Source organism: Tribolium castaneum, chromosome 4 (assembly GCF_031307605.1).
Source record: "Tribolium castaneum strain GA2 chromosome 4, icTriCast1.1, whole genome shotgun sequence".
Classification (NCBI taxonomy): Eukaryota; Metazoa; Arthropoda; class Insecta; order Coleoptera; family Tenebrionidae; genus Tribolium; species Tribolium castaneum.
The window spans coordinates 8737297-8759417 of record NC_087397.1 but is presented as its reverse complement, the minus strand read 5'-3'; the positions used below and the strand labels follow the sequence as shown (position 1 = coordinate 8759417).

General features: G+C 33.1%; 1 protein-coding gene across 1 annotated transcript in view; it reads left to right on the top strand.

Annotated features, from left to right (window-relative positions):
• Nucleotides 1–22121, top strand: part of LOC663193 (fibrillin-2) — a 36832-nt gene that overhangs the window by 4547 nt on the left and 10164 nt on the right. The window contains exons 3-18 of the mRNA XM_008203142.3: nt 8462–8544; nt 8598–8813; nt 9200–9295; nt 9345–9539; nt 11672–12076; nt 12123–12368; nt 12437–12679; nt 12968–13117; nt 13167–13756; nt 15851–16076; nt 16122–16766; nt 18259–18387; nt 18438–18932; nt 19850–20043; nt 20090–20402; nt 20457–20705. Coding sequence (XP_008201364.1) covers nt 8462–8544; nt 8598–8813; nt 9200–9295; nt 9345–9539; nt 11672–12076; nt 12123–12368; nt 12437–12679; nt 12968–13117; nt 13167–13756; nt 15851–16076; nt 16122–16766; nt 18259–18387; nt 18438–18932; nt 19850–20043; nt 20090–20402; nt 20457–20705 — 4475 coding nt within the window. The remainder of the gene's footprint in view (nt 1–8461; nt 8545–8597; nt 8814–9199; nt 9296–9344; nt 9540–11671; nt 12077–12122; nt 12369–12436; nt 12680–12967; nt 13118–13166; nt 13757–15850; nt 16077–16121; nt 16767–18258; nt 18388–18437; nt 18933–19849; nt 20044–20089; nt 20403–20456; nt 20706–22121) is intronic.

Genomic DNA, 22121 nt, shown 5'->3' with positions numbered 1-22121 from the left:
AAGTGGCGTTTAATTTGCTCATTGTGTACATTAACACCCAGCACCATAAAAATGATTTTGTGGCCGTTTAACGACGATATTACCCCAACAGATTGTTCCGCCTTAATTACAAAACGGTCATAAGTCTAATTGGAAATGGACGATAAGAGGCAAACAGGTGCTTAATTTCTAACATAAACTTGAAATTGAAAAATGAAAATTCGCCGGAAAGGAATTTAAATTGAGATTAAATGGTCCCTTTTGATAAGAAACACTATCGCCATTATATTAGCAATGCACTCGATAAATCCTTTTCTTGGCTTATCGTTTACAACCCTATTTTACACCAGTCGCTAGCTTTGATCCCATAAGCTGGCATTATTTTAAGTCACACTTGATGGCCAAAACGACTGTTTAACTAATCGAACAATAACTAGGAAAAAAAAGTCTCATACGATTTGTGTCGGATTAATTGTCCGTTTCGGAATTTATGGAAGATGTTAATCATTTGTGAAAAGAAAACTGGCATTTGAATGAATCAATTTACATCTAGCATTGACGAGCATTTGAGAATCTAATTTATAGCAGTTAGCACTGTATCAGAGGTTTATTAACCTTTTGTATGGTTATTAACAAATTTACAAATAATATACAGGGTAAACACAAAAACAATGGAGGCTAAAAATGGCTTGTTTGCCCAACTTTAGGGCCTAGAGAGTTCTCAAGCAGAGGCCAATTCCGAATTCTGTACCCTAGGCACAGAAAAGCATAAGCAAGTTTCGTTATTTATCTCATTTCGAAGATTTTATAACTACGTATATTCTAACAGAATATTAGCAACAAGAAGATTACTTTATTGCTTTGTCTTTTCTTACTTTCTATAGTTTTACTTAACTGTTTTACCTTTTTCTTGTTAATTAGGTAATTAATTTTAATTAAAAGAAATTGTATAAAAATTTACATGTATGGACAAAAATATAAAGTATTTAATTAACAACAAACAAACAAAAACGCTGAATTCTGTGTGATTATTAGTTTGAGAGGTATACTGGTAAAAATAAATTTTTAACGGACTCACATTGTATACAGGTTGTTCCAGGGCGTTGGTAAATAACATTATTGATCCTTACGTTTATAAATAATTTCAAAAAAAATTATACGGATTTAACAGAGTAGATATTACCCTGCTGCCTTACTTAAAATTAAGTCTACAAATTCAAGCGTAAAGCTGTATGTAGTTGATTAGCGTAAGATTTTAAAGTTTTTGTGGGCTGAGAATTTTACTTATCGATTTCTAAGAAAGTTGTTTTTTTTTTAAGTTAAATAGTTAAATAAGTTGGATAGCAGAAAATGTATATGTAAAATGAATAAGAATAAGAATAAAGAAGAAGAAGAAGAAGCAAAAGAAGAAACAGAAGAAAAAGAAGAAGAATAAGAAAAATAAGAATGAGAAAAAAAATAAGAATAAGAATAAGAATAATAGTATAGTACTGAATTTTTGATAAGAGTATTTTCGTCAAAAAATCAAATTATTATTTCAAAAAAACTAAGCTAATGCTAGAGCTACATCTAAAAGTGCCAAAAATATAGGGTGCTTTATTAAAAAAAGATTTGAATTGTATCCTAGCTTATTTCTGAAACACCGTGTATTCCTGAAAAGAATACAAAGTGAGTTTTAAGTAACGCATACATTTCATACTTTTGTAATGAAGAAGAAGAAGCAAAAGAAGAAGAAGAAGAAGAATAAAAAATAAGAATGAGAAAAAAAATAAGAATAAAAATAAGAATAATAGTATAGTACTGAATTTTTGAAAAGAATATTTTCGTCAAAAAATCAAATTATTATTTCAAAAAAACTAAGCTAATGCTAGAGCTACATCTAAAAGTGCAAAAAATATAGGGTGCTTTATTAAAAAAGATTTGTATTGTATCCTATCTTATTTCTGAAACACCGTGTATTCCTGAAAAGAATACAAAGTGAGTTTTAAGTAACGCATACAATTCATACTTTTTTAATGAATCGTATTTAAAAAAAAATCTCGGATAGGTTGATTTTCTTTTTGTAGATGATAAATTGTGAGATCATGGTAACATTTCTGATATCGTTGGTTTTTAAGTAATGACGTCATTTTTAATTTTTTTAAACGACAATCAACATTTTTGTTTTCTGTTTTTGACGGTATACTTCTTTATCTTTCAGATAGGCGTAAATAAAATAGAAAAAAACATTAAAAAAAACAAAAAAATATGTAAATAAAGTAAAAAAGTTATTGATGGTTATTTTGTTACACATAAAAGGCTTTATTTTTGTCTTATTTTATAAAAAAAATGGTTTTTTTGATTTTTTTGAAAAACTACAATTACAAAAATATGAATTTTATGCGTTACTTTACACTCACTCCATATAGATATTATTGAAAGTTTTGGCTAAAGAACAGGTAAATTTTGTGTGGTTATTAAAAAAAGTTTAAAATTGTCGCTTTGTGTTATTACTAAAATGACCAATAAAGTTTTTTACACAAAAGCGAGTGTTTTTAAGGAAACCTTTAACCCTATCTTGTCGTAATTGAAGTAATGATAATCCATAATACTAAGTAACAGACCACCGCTGAGAAGAAGGCATTCCGATCTAAACCGATATTACGGTACTTTAAAAGCAGAGTGTATTATTTATATGATAAAGTTTATTGTTTCTATAAATTAGTCCGTTTAGGGGAATTTGTGTGGTCTGTGTGATTTTTTCCAAGTAGAAAAAAAATGGCAAGCGTTAGTCGAAGGCGTAGTTCACGCACTTGAAACAATTTCATACCATATGTATCTAAAGATAACAAGAGTGTGAGAAGTACTAGCAGGAAATTGTATAAAATGGGTCACAGCATGTTCTTGAAATTTGTCACCAAAGAAGGGCTCTTTGAAGGAAGTTGTACCAAACAAATTAAGTCTAGTAGCTAGTTTTACTCCTCTGATAATGTATGTAAATTTTATAGCGCCACTCCAGTCAAAGACACCGCATTGATTATCATAAGTCGGTTTGCGTTTCTTCGGCAAGGGTTAAGAATGTGATCTGGCTCCGTTTCTCATTTGCATTGATCTCTCAACTGTCATACATCCTTATCTCAATTAATTCCGTCACTCACCCGAATTCAAGAATCATTATTTTAATTTGGCGGTGTGTTGCGATCATCTCCTCTCATAAACCAACTCATTTCCTTACATAATACGTGACCTTTATTTAATAAAAACATTATTTGAGAAAATTATTGCCTTAAACCATTTCTAGGACAAATGCACCCACATATTGCAGTTCTCTAAACGTCTAATCGCCTATAATTAGCCTGCAGTTCTTGTTTGACTTAATAGGGTAATCAATGGGATTAAGAGACGACTCAAGGTTTGCTTGCGACAATCCAGCTGGACCTGCGAATGTTGTAATAAACAAAGACGTATTTCCGTGTTGATATAAAATTACAACGACCACAATGACCTATAATTTCCAGCCCATGATATTAACACTTTCCTATGAAAAGTAATAATCACTTGAACGCTTTATTGGAGCGTTTAATTGTTTTTTGAATTCTTCTCCAACGCAAATTAACGGAATTTGTGAGAGAGGATTTGATGTTAAACCGTTCTTCCCCTATTGTTGCATCAGCCGACTCCCTTTAATCCTCAATTAGGCTTATCGAAATAAAAGATAAAAACGTAACGAAATCCACAACTCACGAATCGGTCGTTAGGACAACTTAAGGTAATTAGTTTGTAAAATTGATTTGATTAGTTTAACCCCGCTTTTTTAATTAGGCGTAATGGATTTATAATAACGAGTCTAAATCAAACAACACCATATTTATGGACGCTATAAACTAAAAATAATTATGTCGCCATAAATTATCACTGATTTAAAACGGGGTAACTGTTTCAGTGGCGGCCCCTGGATACAAAACTAGGTGAAGAGGCTGATAAATTAACAAAACACAAATTTTTATTTTTGGGCTATGACATTTTTCTATTAAAATAAAACAAAATTTCATTTAAACAAGCCATAATTAACTATAAATCAATAAAAAAACGTACTCGTAAGAGAATTTGTTTCAAAGGATCTTCTTTTTTTAAACACTTAAGCACATTTTTTACAAAGAAATATTTATTTCCTTAACGAGTTTGACTGCAAATCGAACGCTTTATTTCCCGAGTGGAATATTAAACCACGATGAAAAAAAACACAAAAACGAATATAAAACGAAATTTCATTAGAACGAATTAAAATTAAAAATTAATTAATACATTTTGCAAGAATTACATAAAAAGAAGAGAAGTTGATTAAAAAAAATCCTCTTTTTAGCTACTTAAGCACATTTTTTACAAAAAACATTGCCTTTTTGAACTCCTTAACACGTTTTTTAGACAAAAACTCACTTCTTTCACATGCAATATCTAGAACTTTCCCTCAAAAAGTTATGAAATCACGTAATTAATTTAAAATCATTATCTTTGCTTTTTCCAATACTTAAGAATATTTTTAAATTAACAATGCACTGTTAGACCGAAAAATTACCAGTCAAGATCTAAAGTGACCGTTGTCAATCAAGTTAATACATTTTTCAGCCAAAAACTCCTATCTTTCCCATAAATTCCAAAAACAATTTAAAAAGTCACAGAGAAAGATTTCATAATCATAGTTAGTTAAATTTAATTTTCAAAATTAGTCAAAAATGGAAAAATTTAAACAAAATTTTGACCTTTTTGAGAGTAATTTCCATAAAAAGAAGACTCATTTAATTATCTAAACACAAAAGTATGTTATTTCATGCTGAAATCTTACTTATGTTGTGATTAAGACGAAAAATTTTTAACGAGGGAATTACTATTACAAATAGGGCTGACTTTGAGACAAGAAGGAACATAATTTGTATACTGATCTATTTTTTGTTAATTTATTAAAATTTAGTAATATTTTACAAATCGTTTTTTATTTACTCCACCTAGCGACCCGCCACTGCTGTCTTTTGTATTCCCGTTCAAACATTTTAATTGGGGGCGACTGAACCGTCTTTAATTTATTCAAAAGCTTGTTCTCACGAATATTTTTTTTTCAGAAAATTGTTTACTTTGACGGCGACCTATATTCGTATGCTTTCTTTATCAATTTTCGTGTTCAACAACAAATATTACGTGAAAATGTTTGTTAAATTGAGTAACAATTATTTATGTTGCGTTTGGAGGTTCTTATCTCATCGTTTTCAGTTTCTCACAAATAAAGCAACGCGAATCAATTGTACATGGTAGTAAAAAGTATCTCCTCGTGTTACCGACAACTCCTCACTCTTTGATTTGTTTATTTTAACGTTTCGACTTAATGAACTCTCATTATCCAATACTGTTGATTTTACAGACATCATCAACAATCTGATCTGAGCGCAATTTCAGCCGCCTCTTCACGTCGCAATAACACAGACTTTCGTCTGTGCCACACATTTTTAACAATCTGTAAGCTTCTTAAATCAATATGAACAATGTGCTTATGTACCGTAGTAAAGAAACAGCATGTTAGAAGTACAAAATAAATTGTTCTCGAGACAACTTCTGACGTTTTCTTTGAACCTTTACGAAACAATAAGCTAGTGTCGGAGGTATAACGTGTATAAAGCTCCTTTATTTTTATTGATTGTAATCGAGGATAAAAATTACAAGGGACGATATAATACCCACTTGCACCTTGCTTCATATTTCAAAAATTAATGATTTTAATCTGGAGGAAACTGCGTGAACTAAAGTGAACGCAGCAGGGTCCGAATATGATTAATCAAAATGTTAACACCAACGAATTATGATTTCGGGATGGAAATGCGTCGGGGCTTAATTATTTTCCTAAGTTAAGTGTCGAGTGTTTTTGCGCTCATTTTATCAAAAGTCTCGGGAAATATCCATAAAATGGGCTTTTCGATTTTTTCAAATTTTTCTCTTGTCGTTTGAAATGCATCTTTGAAATTTTTTTCAATCAAGACTTATTTTTTAAGAAATTTACTAAAAAAATGTGTTTTCGAATAGTGGGTGTAAAAATAAATGTAAGTTAAATAAACTTCAGATGAAAAAACGTTTTATGGGCCTTGTGCACACGAGTATGAAAGATAGAAAAAAGTGTGTTTAACTCTTTAATGACATATTTTTTGAACGATTTTTAGTTAAAAACGAGTTCGAAATTCCAGTGTATGGAGAGCAATAAATAAAATAATATTTTTTGGTTGACTTTTTTAATTTTTAGGCGTGTGTTCTTAAGATCTGACATTAGGACAAAAATGAACTAATTTTTGGATCAATTTTAATAAAATATTTCGAAAAAAATTGTTTTAACTAAAAAACTTGCTTGAAAGCTTAAAAAATGGTAAAAATAATAATGTGTTCAACTTAATTTCATCATTTACAGCTTGTTTTTAGCAAAACTGTAGAATTGCATTTCTAGCTAACGCTATGATGCTCCAAAATGACAAAAAATTATGTAAAGCTGTCTTAACTTGATCGTTTATTTGTTAAAAAAAACACTTGTCTAAACATCCTTCTTATTGGTTTAATTTTATAAGTTCTATCAGCCCGTAAGGTATTAACAAAATTTTTCAAGTACTTAATTGTGTTTCTAACAGACAAACTTGTTAAAACACTTGAAAAAAGTAAATAATAATGTAATTTCCAACAGAATTTTGTGATTTTCCAAAACAAAACTCTAATTATTATTTATTATTACTTTATTAATTTTCTTTTTAATTTCGAGAGAACATTACGTATGCTAAACGCTTAATCATAGGCAAAATCAAAGTCATATTTGTCCCAATTTAGTGATTTTGTCTGTTCTAACAAACTCTCACAAAAATTAACAAAATAATGTCAGTTTTGATGTAATTTCGTGATTTTTCGAGGAATTTCAATAAAATATTTCGAAAAAAACTTGTTTAAATAATTGGAGGAGGCAAACATATTCGGCAATGTAAACATTCGATTTTTTTACTGTTTAATAATGGATGTGCTCGACGTTTCATAACTTTCGAGAATTTTTTTATTTTTCAGAAAAATAATCCACGAATCAGTTATTTTTGTGAATAAATGCTACATTTTTGAAACCGTATAATAACAATATTTAAGATGACATTGGCTTTTGAGCAGTGACGTAATTTTTTATGATAACAGATATTTTTCTTTACTGTTTTTTATAATACTTACACTCTTTGTCTGTCTGGTAATTATAAAAAAAATATAAAATAAAGAAAAAGAAACTGGTGCACAACCAAAAAAATAATTAAAATTGAAATACTTAAACATAAAAAAACTAATATACAAACACCTCCTATACCCCTTGTAAAATAGGGCAATAGAAAATTTATGTACAGTAAGTACAAAGTGTGAGCTACACAAAAAATAATTTATTTTTGGAGCATTATTGAGCTTAGAGACATTATTTTTGCAAAGAACTTTTTGAAAAAAAATGACAGCGACTTATTATTAATTAATTCCTAAGTATAAAAGAATTATTGAGAAATTCTAAAAAAAATTGAATGTACTGAGGAAAAAATAAAGTACATATCGTGTTTTTAAAATGCCTGTAGTGTACTTATTGTCTTAATTAGAGATTTTACAATTTTTATTAAACGATTTTTGAGCTAGTTTTGGCGGTTTAAAAAAATTTGGCTTAATTTGATGTATTTTCGTTATTTTAAGAAATAATAACAGACACAAGTCTCCGACTGTCCTTTAACTGATTAAAAATTAAAGTTAAAATTTTCTGTGATTTGAATTGTTTGAGCCTTTTTCACGAGATATAACTCTTCAAAAGTTAAATACTTGGGTTAAATTTTCGACACTTTAGACAATTTTGTCTTCACTTAATAGAAAGTGCCGTCCTTGCAACATTAAACTGATACCTTTAAAAAAAACACCAATTTGTGTCTTATGGTGTATGGTACTTGCAAATTCGATTATAATAATTAAATCCGACAACAATTAAGACTGCTGATTGAGGAAAAAATGTTAAACATTATGTTGCTTGGAAATAATGTTTTTTATGCGTATACATGTATATTTTGCGTTTTTTAATGGAAAATTATTGGCATCAGCGCAAACTTACGAGGGCTATATCAAATTTCAGAGATGCTGAAGAGCGGATTTAATTTCATCTCAACTAATAACACAGTTGTACGACACGAAAACTATGGGTTCGTTAACAACCCGTCCAAAAAAACAAACAACTCAAACCTTGTTTGTTGTCCAATTTCCATTTGTGGAATTTTTATGAGCTTATTTTCTTTTACTCTAAGACATCACCATTCATAGTGAACACTAACAATCCCGATCAATCTGTATAATTACATACCACTTCACTATCTGGTATATCTGAAATCTGAAAGCTTTTTTATGCGTTGATGGGAGATTAACGATTTCAAAACACTTCACCATGTGATAAAACACAGGTGTAACTCTTCAAATTTTTGTGCAGACCCAACATATGCAGATCCAGATACAGCACCTACTGCTGTCCAGGCTGGACGACGCACAACACTTTGGGACTTTGCATAATCCGTGAGTTTCACAATTTTGGAAAAAAAAGACAAAAATTTACGAATTTTTTCCAGCCGTTTGTTCCAGATCATGCGGAGCGGGAAGGTGCATCCAGCCAAATATGTGTCTGTGCGAAAACGGACACAAAGGCACAACCTGCAGCGCAGGCTTAGGCCGACAAACCTCCGATGGAGGGAAACCTTGCCGAGCTTTTTGCATGAACGGGGGCACTTGCACTGACGGAAGATGCGTCTGTGCCCCCGGATATTCGGGAGAATTCTGCACAGAACGTAAACTATCACATATTTCTCATACAAATTATATCATAAGTGGTCACATTTTCATGGAAAAGTGTTCAGATTGCATACGAGAATTTCTTGCATATCACTGACATTGCTTAATCGATAATTATAAAATTTTGCCAAACAAAATTTTATCACAAATGGTAGACCGATGACTTCATGAATACAAAAAACAAAAAGGACTTATAATTAGAATTATAAATTGTTCTGCTGATGTCTCCGCCAATTGTTCAAATTTTTTGAAGTTTTTTTGTTTTTTTACTTTTTAAAAAATGCATTAGATTATAGTAGGTAGATTATACCTTGTCGAAATTTGGATTAATTGGTGAATGAGAGTTAGATATAGATCTCGAGAAATTCACATTTCTTTTCAGCCATTTGTTTGGAGCCTTGCAAGAACGGGGGAAGATGCATTGGACCGGACCGGTGTGCTTGCATTTACGGTTTCACAGGAAATCACTGTGAAACAGGTAAATGCATTTCTTGCAATTTTGTTTGATAAATAAAACATAATTTTAGATTACAGGACGGGTCCTTGCTACACTGGCGCTCGGGGGGCTTTGTGTGTTAACCAACTCGAAGGAGTTGTTTGTACGAAGACTCTGTGTTGTGCTACTGTTGGTAAAGCTTGGGGACACCCTTGCGAACACTGTCCGTCGCGGCTCGAGTGCGAAATCGGGTTCCTCAAGAACCAAAAAACGGGAGAGTGTGTTGGTGGGAACCACCACACGTTACGAGTCTAGTCAAAAAGGCCTTCAAGGCAAAATTTTGGAGATTACACTAGAAATTTTGTTTTTTTAAGATGATTCAAAATGTTAAAATTAACAGAGTTATGGTGGTTTAAACTGAAGGAATGATATTTATGTACAAATTGAAAACAATCACAATAAAATCAGAAAATTTTCTTCTGGACTTAAATACGAAAGCTGTTTTTTTGGTTTGGAATTGGAAGAATTTAAAAAAACTTAATGTTACAGGAACTTCTTTTTTTTGCAAGGATTCCTCAATGCATGTAAATTTTGTACAACCTTTATAGTTTTGACAAAAAAACAAAGAGATTTGCAGATTTGTGGTGACGTGTCATGTTTTATTAAGATAACGGAGGTGAATTAAAACTAATATTTCGAATAAGTTCAACAAGTTAACTTAGTGCAATAAGCTTTAAAAGTGAAAATCACGGCTTAATTCTCTTTGTAGTGTCGGACTTTTCTTAGTTTGTAGCATTTCTGCAAGGGGCAAAGAACGGTAAATGATTTTTCATAAATTTACTCTTAATTTGTCACAAAAGTTCTGAACGTCCTAAAGTCTGCAATTATTTGTCCTAAAACAATAAATAAAACCTATTATAAAGGAGCCACGAAATGGCACAAACGAAAATTTAGAAGAAGTTAATTTTCAAGAACTCGTCTTGAAGAGTTATCGCTACATAAATTTTATCGGTTCTATGGTTGCTGATTGGTATTTCTATAGAAATTATGGAACCCGATACAATTTATTCAACGATAAGTTCTAAATACCAGAGCTTAATTAGACAGGTAAGCTCTTCTCGGCTTTCGGCTTGAATTATAAAGACGTGTTCCGATTTCTACCAATTATCCTCATCACGTTCTGTTTCTTAAAAATTAATTTTCAAATTTTCAACATTCTACCCCTAACACTGTAGGAAGTTTAAAGCGATAAGAGGGATAAATTAATTCAATTTAAACAAATTTTATAATTTTATAAATAAATAAATACGACATAATAATGTTTAGTCAAGGCACTAGCAAATATACGTATCATAGTAACTTCATACACAATAACTGGTTGTAAAAAAATATGTATTTTTTAAATTTTTGGATGCAGAAGCTTTAATGCCAGAATTTTTATTATTTTTTGTTAAATTTTTATGACCTATTTTTGTTGTGTACTTGTAATGCCTTATTTTATGTTTTTATTGCCCTATTTTTGAATCCTTTTGAGGATATTTTAAAGTCCTAAAATCCGGCCTTTACTTATTATAAGCTTACCAAACTTATCACAATGATTATTCAACGGGTAAAATTAAATAACTATTACTTTAAGGATCGGTTTATAGAAGCGTCATTAAGTTAATCTGAAATTAAATGCATGATTAACTGGTCACGTGACCAAATTGAACAAATTTGATTGGTCCATTTGCGTTGTTAACTGTTAACAAGGAATTAAATTTTAACAAAGCATTCTATAAACCGGCCCTTAACCTTTTTTTTTCGAGCAGGTTTGCTAATGAAGTAAGGAGGTTTCTTTAATATCAGTACGTTAAGTTATTTCATATTTGTTTGCTTTTTTTGACTGTATATTCTTCTCTCTTTCTGGTAAATTAATAAGAAATAAAAAAGAAAATAAAGAGCTAAAGAAGTTGAATATTGAAATAAAAAACAATTTTCGCGTCTCAAAAATTTTACTACATAAACCTGACATATTACAAGAAAAATGAAGTTTTTTCACTATTCTTTTATCAAATCCAAAACTTGCGTATATACGTTAGATCGACAGTCATTGAGGAATTTTTTTGCAAAAAAATGAAGTTTTTAGCATTATCCAGAAAGAAGTTATGAGGTTGTTGACACTATCTGCACGCTTCTAAGGAGTGTAACAAATAAAAACACTCTTAATTTTAATATAGAAATTTTTAAAATTTTTTTTCAGAACTAATACTTTTCCTAGCTCTTACCTACTCGTATTTTGAGAAAACACTTTATTTTTTTTTTTTAACTTTTCCCGGCGGTTCATTCCACGCTTTGAAATAAGTAGCTTACATAATTTTTATTTGAGGGCCTGTTTGACTGGACTAAGACGACAATTTCTATGTTGAGCCTTTCTAGATATTAACGAATGCGAAGCAATTCCGCATTTGTGCACAGGAGGTCACTGTGTCAATTCTGTGGGTTCGTTCACATGCGAGTGTCCTGAAGGACAGTCAAGGAACCCTAGCACAAATAAATGTGACGATAGGAATGAATGCGAGGACGAAAATATTTGCCTGGACGGCCGATGTGTTAACACGGACGGTTCCTACTTTTGTTTGTGTAATCCTGGATTTATCCAAAGCCAGGATAAGAAATTTTGTATTGATGGTAGACAAGGGTTGTGTTACACGAATCGATCGCCTCAAGGCTACTGTCGAAATAGTTTACCCATGCGACTATCAAAAAAAGATTGTTGTTGTGGTGTCAACATGGGTGAAGGCTGGGGTGACGATTGCTCGCGATGTCCCAAATACGGAGAAGGTTTTTCTATGATTGGTTTTGACCCAACAACAACTTGTTGTTTCAGAGGATCATCGGAAACTTTGTGCTGGGCCAGCCCATCCGGGTAAAGGCCCAGAACCCGTTTCGCCCATCAAGGAAAAAGGGACGGGTCCTGGTGCCAAAAAACCCATAATTGAGATGATCCCCATAAATGAGTGTATTTTAAGACCCAATATTTGCGGGGAGGGACAATGTGTTGACACTCCTGAGGGATACGAGTGTCACTGCAAGCCGGGATATCGGAATAAAGGGCATATGCAAGTGTGTGAAGGCTAGTGCTAATTGAAATATCTCAGAACGAGTCTTCACTTTACTAATAATAATTTTGACTAATTGTAGATATTGACGAGTGTAGGGAGGGGAAGTGTCAGAATGGGAGGTGCACCAACACTCCTGGGAGTTTCACCTGTGTTTGCCCCCCAGGTTTTGATGTTTCTCCCGATGGGAGGATTTGTACGGACCATGATGAGTGTGCAGAAATTGGGATGTGTACCAATGGTATTTGTATTAACATGGATGGTAGTTTCAAGTGTCAGTGTAAAAGTGGGTTTAAATTGTCACCAACTGGGTTTGCGTGTATCGGTAAGTTAATTTTTTTGGGAAATGTACCACTTATCAAAAAAGGGGAACACCAAGAAGTAATTAACACTTTTGTTACATTTTGTCATACCTGTTGCATATTTTTTTACCATGAAAAAATAGAATTCCTGACAATAATTCTAGAAAAAAAATATGGAAACAATAATAACAGTCAATAACAACTCTTCTAAAGATGGTAATCGAACATTTTCAAAAATTCAACAAAAATTCTTGCTTGGTGTTCCGCTTTTTTGATTAGTACCTTGTAGTACCATATTTCAATGACTTTAGACATCGACGAATGTTACGAAAACCCCCGAATTTGCCTCAACGGCCGTTGCAACAACATCCCCGGCTCATACACTTGCACTTGCTTGCCCGGCTTTGTTGAATCAAGCGACAAGACTTTTTGTAGCGACTTAGACGAGTGTGCTAACACAGGTACTTCCGTTTTCCCCTCTTCATTTTTATACCATTGCTGGTACCTTAGGAATGTGCGACCATGGCCGTTGTGTCAACATGGAAGGTTCCTTCCATTGCGTCTGTGACTCAGGGTACCGTCTAGGTCCCGATGGCAAACACTGTATCGACATTGACGAATGTATAACAAGTCCTTGTCAATTTGGAACATGCTATAACACTCCCGGAAGTTTCCGGTGTGAGTGCCATCCCGGATTTAGTCTAGGGCCCGATGGCCGCTCCTGTCTTGACACTCGACGTGACTTGTGCTACCAGGAGTACAGAGACGGGTTGTGTTTCAACCCATCGACCACAGCAGTGACACGATCGAGTTGTTGCTGTTGTACCATTATTTCGGGCAAACCTATGGGTTGGGGGACGAATTGTCAACCCTGTCCCATGCCTGGTACTACTGATTTTGACCAGCTGTGCCCTCACGGGATCGGATCGACTTTTGATGGTAATGATATTAACGAATGTGCCCAGAACCCGAATATTTGCCAGAATGGAGCTTGCGAAAATTTGATCGGAACGTATAGGTGTATTTGTAACCCGGGATTTGAAGTTGACGAAACGGGGAAGATTTGTACCGATATTAATGAATGTGAAGTCGAACAACTGGTAAGTTTTAGGTATTTATGAAAAAAAATTTGGAAGTGTAATGAGATTGGTTATGAAATTTTCCAGAGTACTTTTTACTCCAATTGTCATGCATCAATTACTATAACAAGTCTCTGAAATAATACAGTTTGAATTTTATGATAAGTGGACCTACTAGACAAAGTATAAAAAATAACGTAATAAAAAATGCTAAAGTAGCAATGGAATAATTTTCAAACAGATAATACCTAAGAGTAATAAGAAATTTTAAATCAGAACTTTTCGTTTCTTAATCTTAAATGCAAGATATTTTATTAGGTGTGAAGGCAATGCCTATTATCAAATCTTATTATCTAATCAATGATTATATAACAAAAGGATGAATAAAATGAATAAAATGCTTACAACACTGTATTCACAAAACTATATGCGTTATCAGTGTGATTTAGTTATTGAAGTACTAAGTCAGCAACTTGAAGTTAAATAAACGCTAGCTTCAGTGCTTTTCTATGGGCATTTGTGGGAAAAATAAAAAGGACAGAATTTCGGCGAATATCTCCAAAACTAAGAATTTTATGACAAAATTGAAGACAGATTTGGAATCCTTAGATAATTTTACCTTACATGGACATTCCTACATGTTTGGTATTGTCACATTGATGATTTTTAAAATAATAATAGTAATAATAGTAATAATAATAATAATAATAATAATAATAATAATAATAATAATAATAATAATAATAATAAAGAAAATACAAAAAGAATAAAAATGTATCATGCTATGGTAAAAATAACCGTTAAACACGTGAGAATAAGAAATCTTTAAAGAGTGTACGAAGTTGAAATCAACCTATTTCGTTCAAAATTCCCAAAATTACGACGAATCGTAGAACAAATTTGGAATCGTCAGAAAATTTAATGTTAAGATACTTTTAATTTCCAATAAAGGTCGTTTATAACGTTTTTTGTAAATTTTTTCCTCAAACACTGATTTTGCCATTTTCAAATGTTAAACACATTTTTCTAAATTAAAAAATCTCAGTTTTCTCGTGAAATTTTGCTCAATTAGCTAGAAAATGAATTTATTTTTGACTTTTTCGAACATAAATTAATAACATAATACAAGTAATACTTATGAAAATGATATAGTAATATAATTTTTTGAAAATTCAGCGAGATTGGAATAGTATATTATATTATAAGTGATAGAAATACATCAATATATGTGAGTGAGAATTTTGATCCACGAGGGTGCTTACGCACGAGTGAGACACTTCTCACGAGCTTTATAATGGCACTTCGATCACGTGTAATATACGACGTTTTATCCTACAGATGCATTGTAAAAAAAATCCAAGAAATTTAAGTATATATCCCCCTGTAACATTAGTTTAGTGCTATGTATCAGTTTTCGTAGTGGCCTGTGTTGCTATAAAAAATATTTAGGATTTTTTTTGTGCCAAAATGTTACCACAATACGAAATCATTGGTGGTCTTAAATGACAGAGAAGCCACCAAATCTTAATATTAGAAAATAGAAGTATTTATATTTGATAGGTACTTGATTCGTTTTACCATGTTTAAAAGAAAGAGAATGAGAATTATTCGAAGAATAACTGCAAAACACATAATGGCGATTATAAAACAACTAGAAACGGATAATCGGAATTAAATTGTAAAAAGTAATCCAGGTTCTACTGTACATGAATTAAGAAAGCAATGACAGTGTTACGAAATAAGATTAACATCCAGACTCTTTTACATGCGTAGCGTTTGTATATTTCGCCATTATATACGCTATTATGATTATATTTTGTGGAAACGCTAGTAAAATAAACAGGGTATTAAAGAACTACTATTTCTACATATCAACCATACTCGTAATAAACTCCTCTTACTTCAAGATCAAGTCATTCGTAATGTTTTAGAAAATTTAAAGGTATATTTGTTTTTATTCCATAAATGAGGCACAGATAATTCAAACTTATTTTAGTTGCTACCAAGTAAATATTTGCAGCTTTTGACTTTATTTAACACCGATGGTTTATAATGAATAAAGTGTAGTTCCATTAATTCCATTCCAAAAAAAGAATAGTTAGATCATTTGTGCAGGTATGCAGCGGTGGGCAATGTCGCAACACCCCTGGCAGTTTCCAGTGCATATGCCCCACCGGTACTCAACTGAACCCCAGCACCTACGTCTGTGAAGACGTTGACGAATGTCGTGATTTAGGCCCTGAGGCATGTTTCAACGGTGAATGTGTTAACACAGTCGGGTCTTACAAATGCGAATGCGACCCTGGTTCAATCCTGGACAACACTGGACGCATCTGCATCGGTACTTTCCCGCTTATTGTAACACCGCCGTAAAAATCAATTTTAGACAACCGCAAAGGTTCGTGTTGGACCAAACTCAATCACGGCCGTTGCGAAAACAATCTCCCTCAATTAAGCCGCCGTTCTGAATGTTGCTGCTCGATTGGAGTCGCTTGGGGTTCCCCTTGCGAGCGCTGCAATCGGAACGAATGCGACTGCCCTAAAGGCTATGCCAAAGTCGATGGGAAAACATGCACAGACATCAACGAGTGTGATCTACACCCTGATATTTGTCGCGGCGGAACGTGTGTTAACACTGACGGAAGTTTCACTTGCACTTGTCCGCCAGGCCTCACACTTGACGAAACGCGAACGTATTGTCTGGATGTGAGGCAGGAACAGTGTTTCACAAGGTACAAACATGGGAAATGTACTAATGCGATCGAGGGGCTTTTCCACAAGAACTTGTGTTGTTGTTCTTCCATTGGGAGAGGTTGGGGAGAGAAGTGTGAACCTTGCCCAAGGCCCGGGACGCAAGCTTTTCTTGAGTTGTGTCCCAAAGGTCAGGGTTTTATCGAACGGAAGGATATCAACGAGTGTACGGAGTTTCCAGGGATGTGCCAGAATGGACGGTGCAAAAACACAGTCGGGGGGTATAGTTGTAGGTGTAATAAAGGGTACGACTATGATGACAACCGGATTAAATGTGTGGGTAATTAAAATTTGAAATTAACTTAGGCCCGTTATTTCAATAGTGAGTTAACTTTAGAGTTAAATAATTCTGAGTCAACTGGTAACTGGTAACTTATAGTTATATAACTACGGCTCATTCCTTTTTTTTGAGTTTTCTAACTTTCAATCAATCTCAAGTCAGCGAAAAATGCTGTTTTGTTGGTACCTGTTTGGTACTATCCAATAGCGAGTGTCATTTTTCAGCTTAATAAGATTTTATATTAAATTATTATTATAACCTAGTGGAAACAAAATTAACGCTCGGTTAAAGATGGTAACTGCCTTATACATACATATATATTGGTAACGTTCATTTTTTTCTTAAATTTACGCTATTGCATTAGTAATAGGTACAATAGACCTTTGAAAAAATTTTCTTAAGTCCCCCTTTGCAAGTGGTTCACACGTTCCCTCACTAAACGTTGCTTCCGAATAGAAATTGCCTCATGGTCATTATAGGTATTCACATCATTCAAGTACATATTCTAAATTAGAACGCTTTTACCGCTTTAGGCATAAATTAATTTAACTTTATCTTAATCCCTACTTTAATTCTGAGTTAGAAAAAATCAAAATTAACTAAAGAAGCTGGTTATTTTGAAGTTGGTTATATTTTTTTTTTGACTTTAATTTGAAGTTTATACGTAGGTTGCTTGATAAATGTGGTAAAAATCGTAGTTAAAGAGAATATTTTTGAAAACTATAATTTTTTCAATGCTGTTAAGATTACTGCACATAGTCTGATGGTGGCTTTTTTTAACACGCAATTATGACCTTCTTCGTTTGAACTATATCTTTTTTCATCAGGCCAAATATTTAAATTTGGAAGTCGCATGGTGCCATATCAGGTGAGTAGGGTGGATGCCGACCTTTAAGATTTTTGTTAAACATGATCAAACATTGTTAAACACAACAATCGCGGAATCCACTTTGCACAATTTTTTTCATATTCAATTTTTCGTGAAGGATAAAGTGCATCCATTCAAAAAAGATGCTTACAGTCTTAGCAAGTTTGCGCCTTCTCAATCAGCGGTCTCGGTAACAATTTTAAAGATATTTTCAACAATTTTTAAAGTGGTAACTTAGACAGGGCGCCGAAAGCGCGTTCCATGTTGGGTGGGTGTTTGACACCGTTTATATTTGTTTATTCAGAAGTAATCAGTTGCTGAAGAAAGAAGAGTCAGCATGTACATCCTCTAATTCTCTGTAATTTGAGCGGCTGTCCAGTTTTTCTAATATAATGTTTTATCACAGCGCGAAATTCGTTTTTCCGATTTTCGCAACTTCTTTAACTTATTTTAAAAATTTTCAAGTTCAAATCATTCTAGTGTTTTCGTTGCAACTTTAATTGATTAATGTACGGGGTCATTGTTTTTTAGCAAACCTTTCAAACGACCCTCGTATTTGACTCGAAGTTAACTCGATATTGAAATAAGGGGCTTTAGAATGTTTCCCGACTTGTTAAATTATAGATATCGACGAATGTAGCATTACCACGAGCAATGTTTGTGGTAACGGAGTTTGTAAAAACATTCCTGGTGATTTCATCTGCGAGTGTAATGACGGGTTCAGGACTATGGCCCCTATGCAAGTGTGCATGGGTAAAAAATCGTCGCAAAAATTCCAGTTAAATTGATTTAATCATTTTAAGATATTAACGAGTGTGAGGAGATTCCGGGGCTTTGTCGCGGGGGACATTGCCTTAACACCGAAGGGTCGTACAAGTGTGAATGTCCCCCAGGTCACGAGTTAGCCCCCGATAGACAATCTTGCAAGGATATAGACGAGTGTTCGAGGACTAGTGGTATTTGTTCGAATGGTGTTTGTGAGAATATGATGGGTACGTACCAGTGCGTTTGTAATGAAGGGTACCAACAAACCGGGCTGAAATCACACTGTGAGGACATCAATGAGTGTGATGATGAACCTTGCGATGATATTTGTATAAATACTCCTGGGAGTTTCACGTGTTCGTGTGGATCGGGTTACTCGTTGATGTTGGATGGTAAAACTTGTACAGATATTGACGAGTGTAAGGAAAACCCACGGATTTGTAATGGTGGTAAATGTACGAACACAATTGGGAGTTATATTTGTCATTGCACTGCTGGTTTGCTTCCGGGAACTGGTGGAACGTCTTGTATAGGTACTCAAGTGCGGGCCAGTGAAGGTAACACCCCTGCATTAAAATATAATACCATCATTTTACTACTTTACGAATAATTACGGTTAAAAAATTTCCAGTTTATTTTTCAGAGGAAACTTTTACAAGATTAAAAACTATTTATAAAATTTGAAATTTCACAATTTGAAGAATTTATAAACATGATAACTAACATAATAATAATAATAATAATAATAATAATAATAATAATAATAATAATAATAATAATAACAATAATAATAATAATAATAATAATAATAATAATAATAATAATCATAATAACTTCTAGTTTACTTGTATAGTGTCTCAGATTTTTTTGCTATTGTTGAATGACTTCTTTAATTTTTTTGATTTTTTTAATATTGCATTGTTTATTGGTTATTACGGATAATTACTTAATTATTTGTTTATTGTTTGTACCTGATAATGCTTCTACGAGTACATACTAAAGTAATAGCAAAATTACTATTATATTAGCAATATTTACGAAGTACGGCGTTCGACTTTATTTTATTGTTTGCTATGGCTGTTCCCATAAATGATGAACTTATTATAAAAAAACTCTTGTTTTTTAAACTGCGTATCTTCATTTTGGTAAAAGGTGTCCAAAAAATTCAGAAATTTCCTAATTACAAAAATCCGGATACATATTAAATTGTGGTAAGTGGTAGTCCTAAAGTACGTCATGGTTTAAAATTTGGATATGCAAAAATCAATAATGCAACTTAGAAGTTTTGGTCATAAGATAAATTAATTAAGAGTACCACTGTCTTATAAGTGTGCAAAATTCAAAAATAAATTTGAAAAATTGTACAAAGTGATGGTGGGGAAATGGGGGTGCTAACTTCACTGACCCTCCAAGTGTTATAGAAGAGTTGGTTGTAAATTGACTTTTGTAGATATTAACGAGTGTAAACAAAATCCGAATATTTGCGGCAACGGCGAGTGTGTGAACACTCTTGGTTCATTCCAATGTCGATGCGAGGACGGTTATTCTGTAAAACCTGACGGAGGTCCTTCTTGCACTGACGACGACGAGTGTTATCTCGGATCATTTAACTGCGACATAAACGCCGACTGCATTAACAATCCTGTACAATCCCCGCGTTTTTTTCCTGCCTTTACTTTGTTGTTTCCAGGGATCGTATCAATGCAGATGTCAGGACGGTTTTACGGGGAACGGCATAAGCTGCAGAGACATCAACGAATGTTTAACAAACAATGGCGGATGTGACCAAAATGCCCGATGTATAAACACTGACGGGTCTTTCCGATGCGAATGCGATGCCGGTTTTAAAGGCGACGGCTATAGTTGTGTTGATATCGATGAATGTTTGAACGATCCCAACCTTTGTGAAAACGGCCAGTGTCTTAACTATCCCGGATCGTTCCGGTGCGAATGCGAGATGGGATTTATGCACCCTGACGAAGGGAACGATCAATCATGTGTTGGTAACGCGACGCAAAGCGGCTTCTCGCAAATCGTATTATTTTACACCGTTTTAGACATAAATGAATGCAACATGTTCACCAATTTGTGTGTTTTTGGCAAATGCGAGAACACCTTCGGGATGTTCCGATGCGATTGCAATGACGGATATAAACTGGATGGGTCAGGGGGAAATTGCACGGATATTGACGAGTGTGAAAGCCCCCAGTCATGTCTCTATGGAAAATGCACGAATTTGGAAGGCGGCTATCGGTGTATTTGCCCCCCAAATTATGAACTCATCGCCGAAGGGAACGCTTGCATCGGTATAGTATTACCCCTTATCCTGCATGATTATATGGTGATCATAAAAAAGAAAAAGCAAAAGAAAATTATTTGCCATAATTTGCTCTGCTTAAATTTATGTTTTTGTACTCTTTAGTTTTGATTGCAGGATGTTTTTTTATAAATCCCTATAAATCTCGTAAGATTTTTTTAAATGATAAACAACACCTTAGAAATCGTAGTCGAAAATACTAAAAAATTAAAACTAAATAATTTTGCACATGTTTTGCTTTAAAAGTTATTTATTTTATTATTGTAAAAATACTCTAGTAATTTCGATGCGAGGTCACCATAAATATTTTCCGAGTTTGCAACAGAAAAACTTCGACTTTTATTTTTAAGCACGCCGATAATGTACAGGACGTGCCAAAACGCAAATTAATAAATAACTAATTTTTTTCAAATGGAATATCATGCATTTATTTTCACGTATCGATAGCATTTTTGATAATAAAAAATGAAAAAAATGAAAAAAGAAAACGCCAACATTCCTTGCCGGAAAGGAAAAAAATATTTACAATGTTTACGAAGGACTTTGGGCGAAAAGATGTATTAATCAACAGTTTAAAAACAGTTCAAAAATTTCTGAAAAATCCAAATGCTCAAAAAAAAGAATAAAGCGTCGATAAAATTTATTCAAATGACTATTGATGAAATCATATGTCATTTACGAGTGTTACAAAAATAACGTTCTGACACAAAAAGTTTGATGCAAAAATTAGAAGAGAGAGAATATGAAATAAACTTTAGTGAAAATACATTCCAGTTATAAGTTTTGCGTTTTTATATAAAACTGGATCCAAGTCAAGTAATTATGGAAGAGCCAAGACTTAAAAAGCAAATATTTGAATTTATAAACTAATTTCAAAAATTTCGGACCGAAAATGGACCTATAATTTATTTGGACGAAGCTTGGTACAATTAAGCTTAAATACTCCAGCAACTGCTGCTGGAAACGAAAACAGCTGGAGATTCAAGGATCCCTTCTTCTGTTAGCCAAAAATATTAAAGACCCTTTAGCTGATTACCACGAAGTGTTTTTTGAAAGCTGGTTTCAAATCCAGCTGTTACCTAATATTCTTTAAGAGTTAATGGTAATAACGATAATGCCAAATATCTTCAAGTATTCTTGTGAAAAAACCCTCTCAAAAATGCGAGAAGATGAAATCGAAATCTAAAACGACGAAAAAATAATTGCTAGCAATCTTTAAAAATTATGAAGTACCACAAAAGTACGTGGTTGACGGGATGGCAAAAGAAAGAGGACACACCGTTATACGACTGCCTTTGAATATAACTTCATATTTTTCATATCATCTTTGTCTAGAGTTAATTCATCAGTGCATCTTTTTCTAATATATCATAAGGGTGTGTAAAAAGTCGCAGATAAGCTCTTG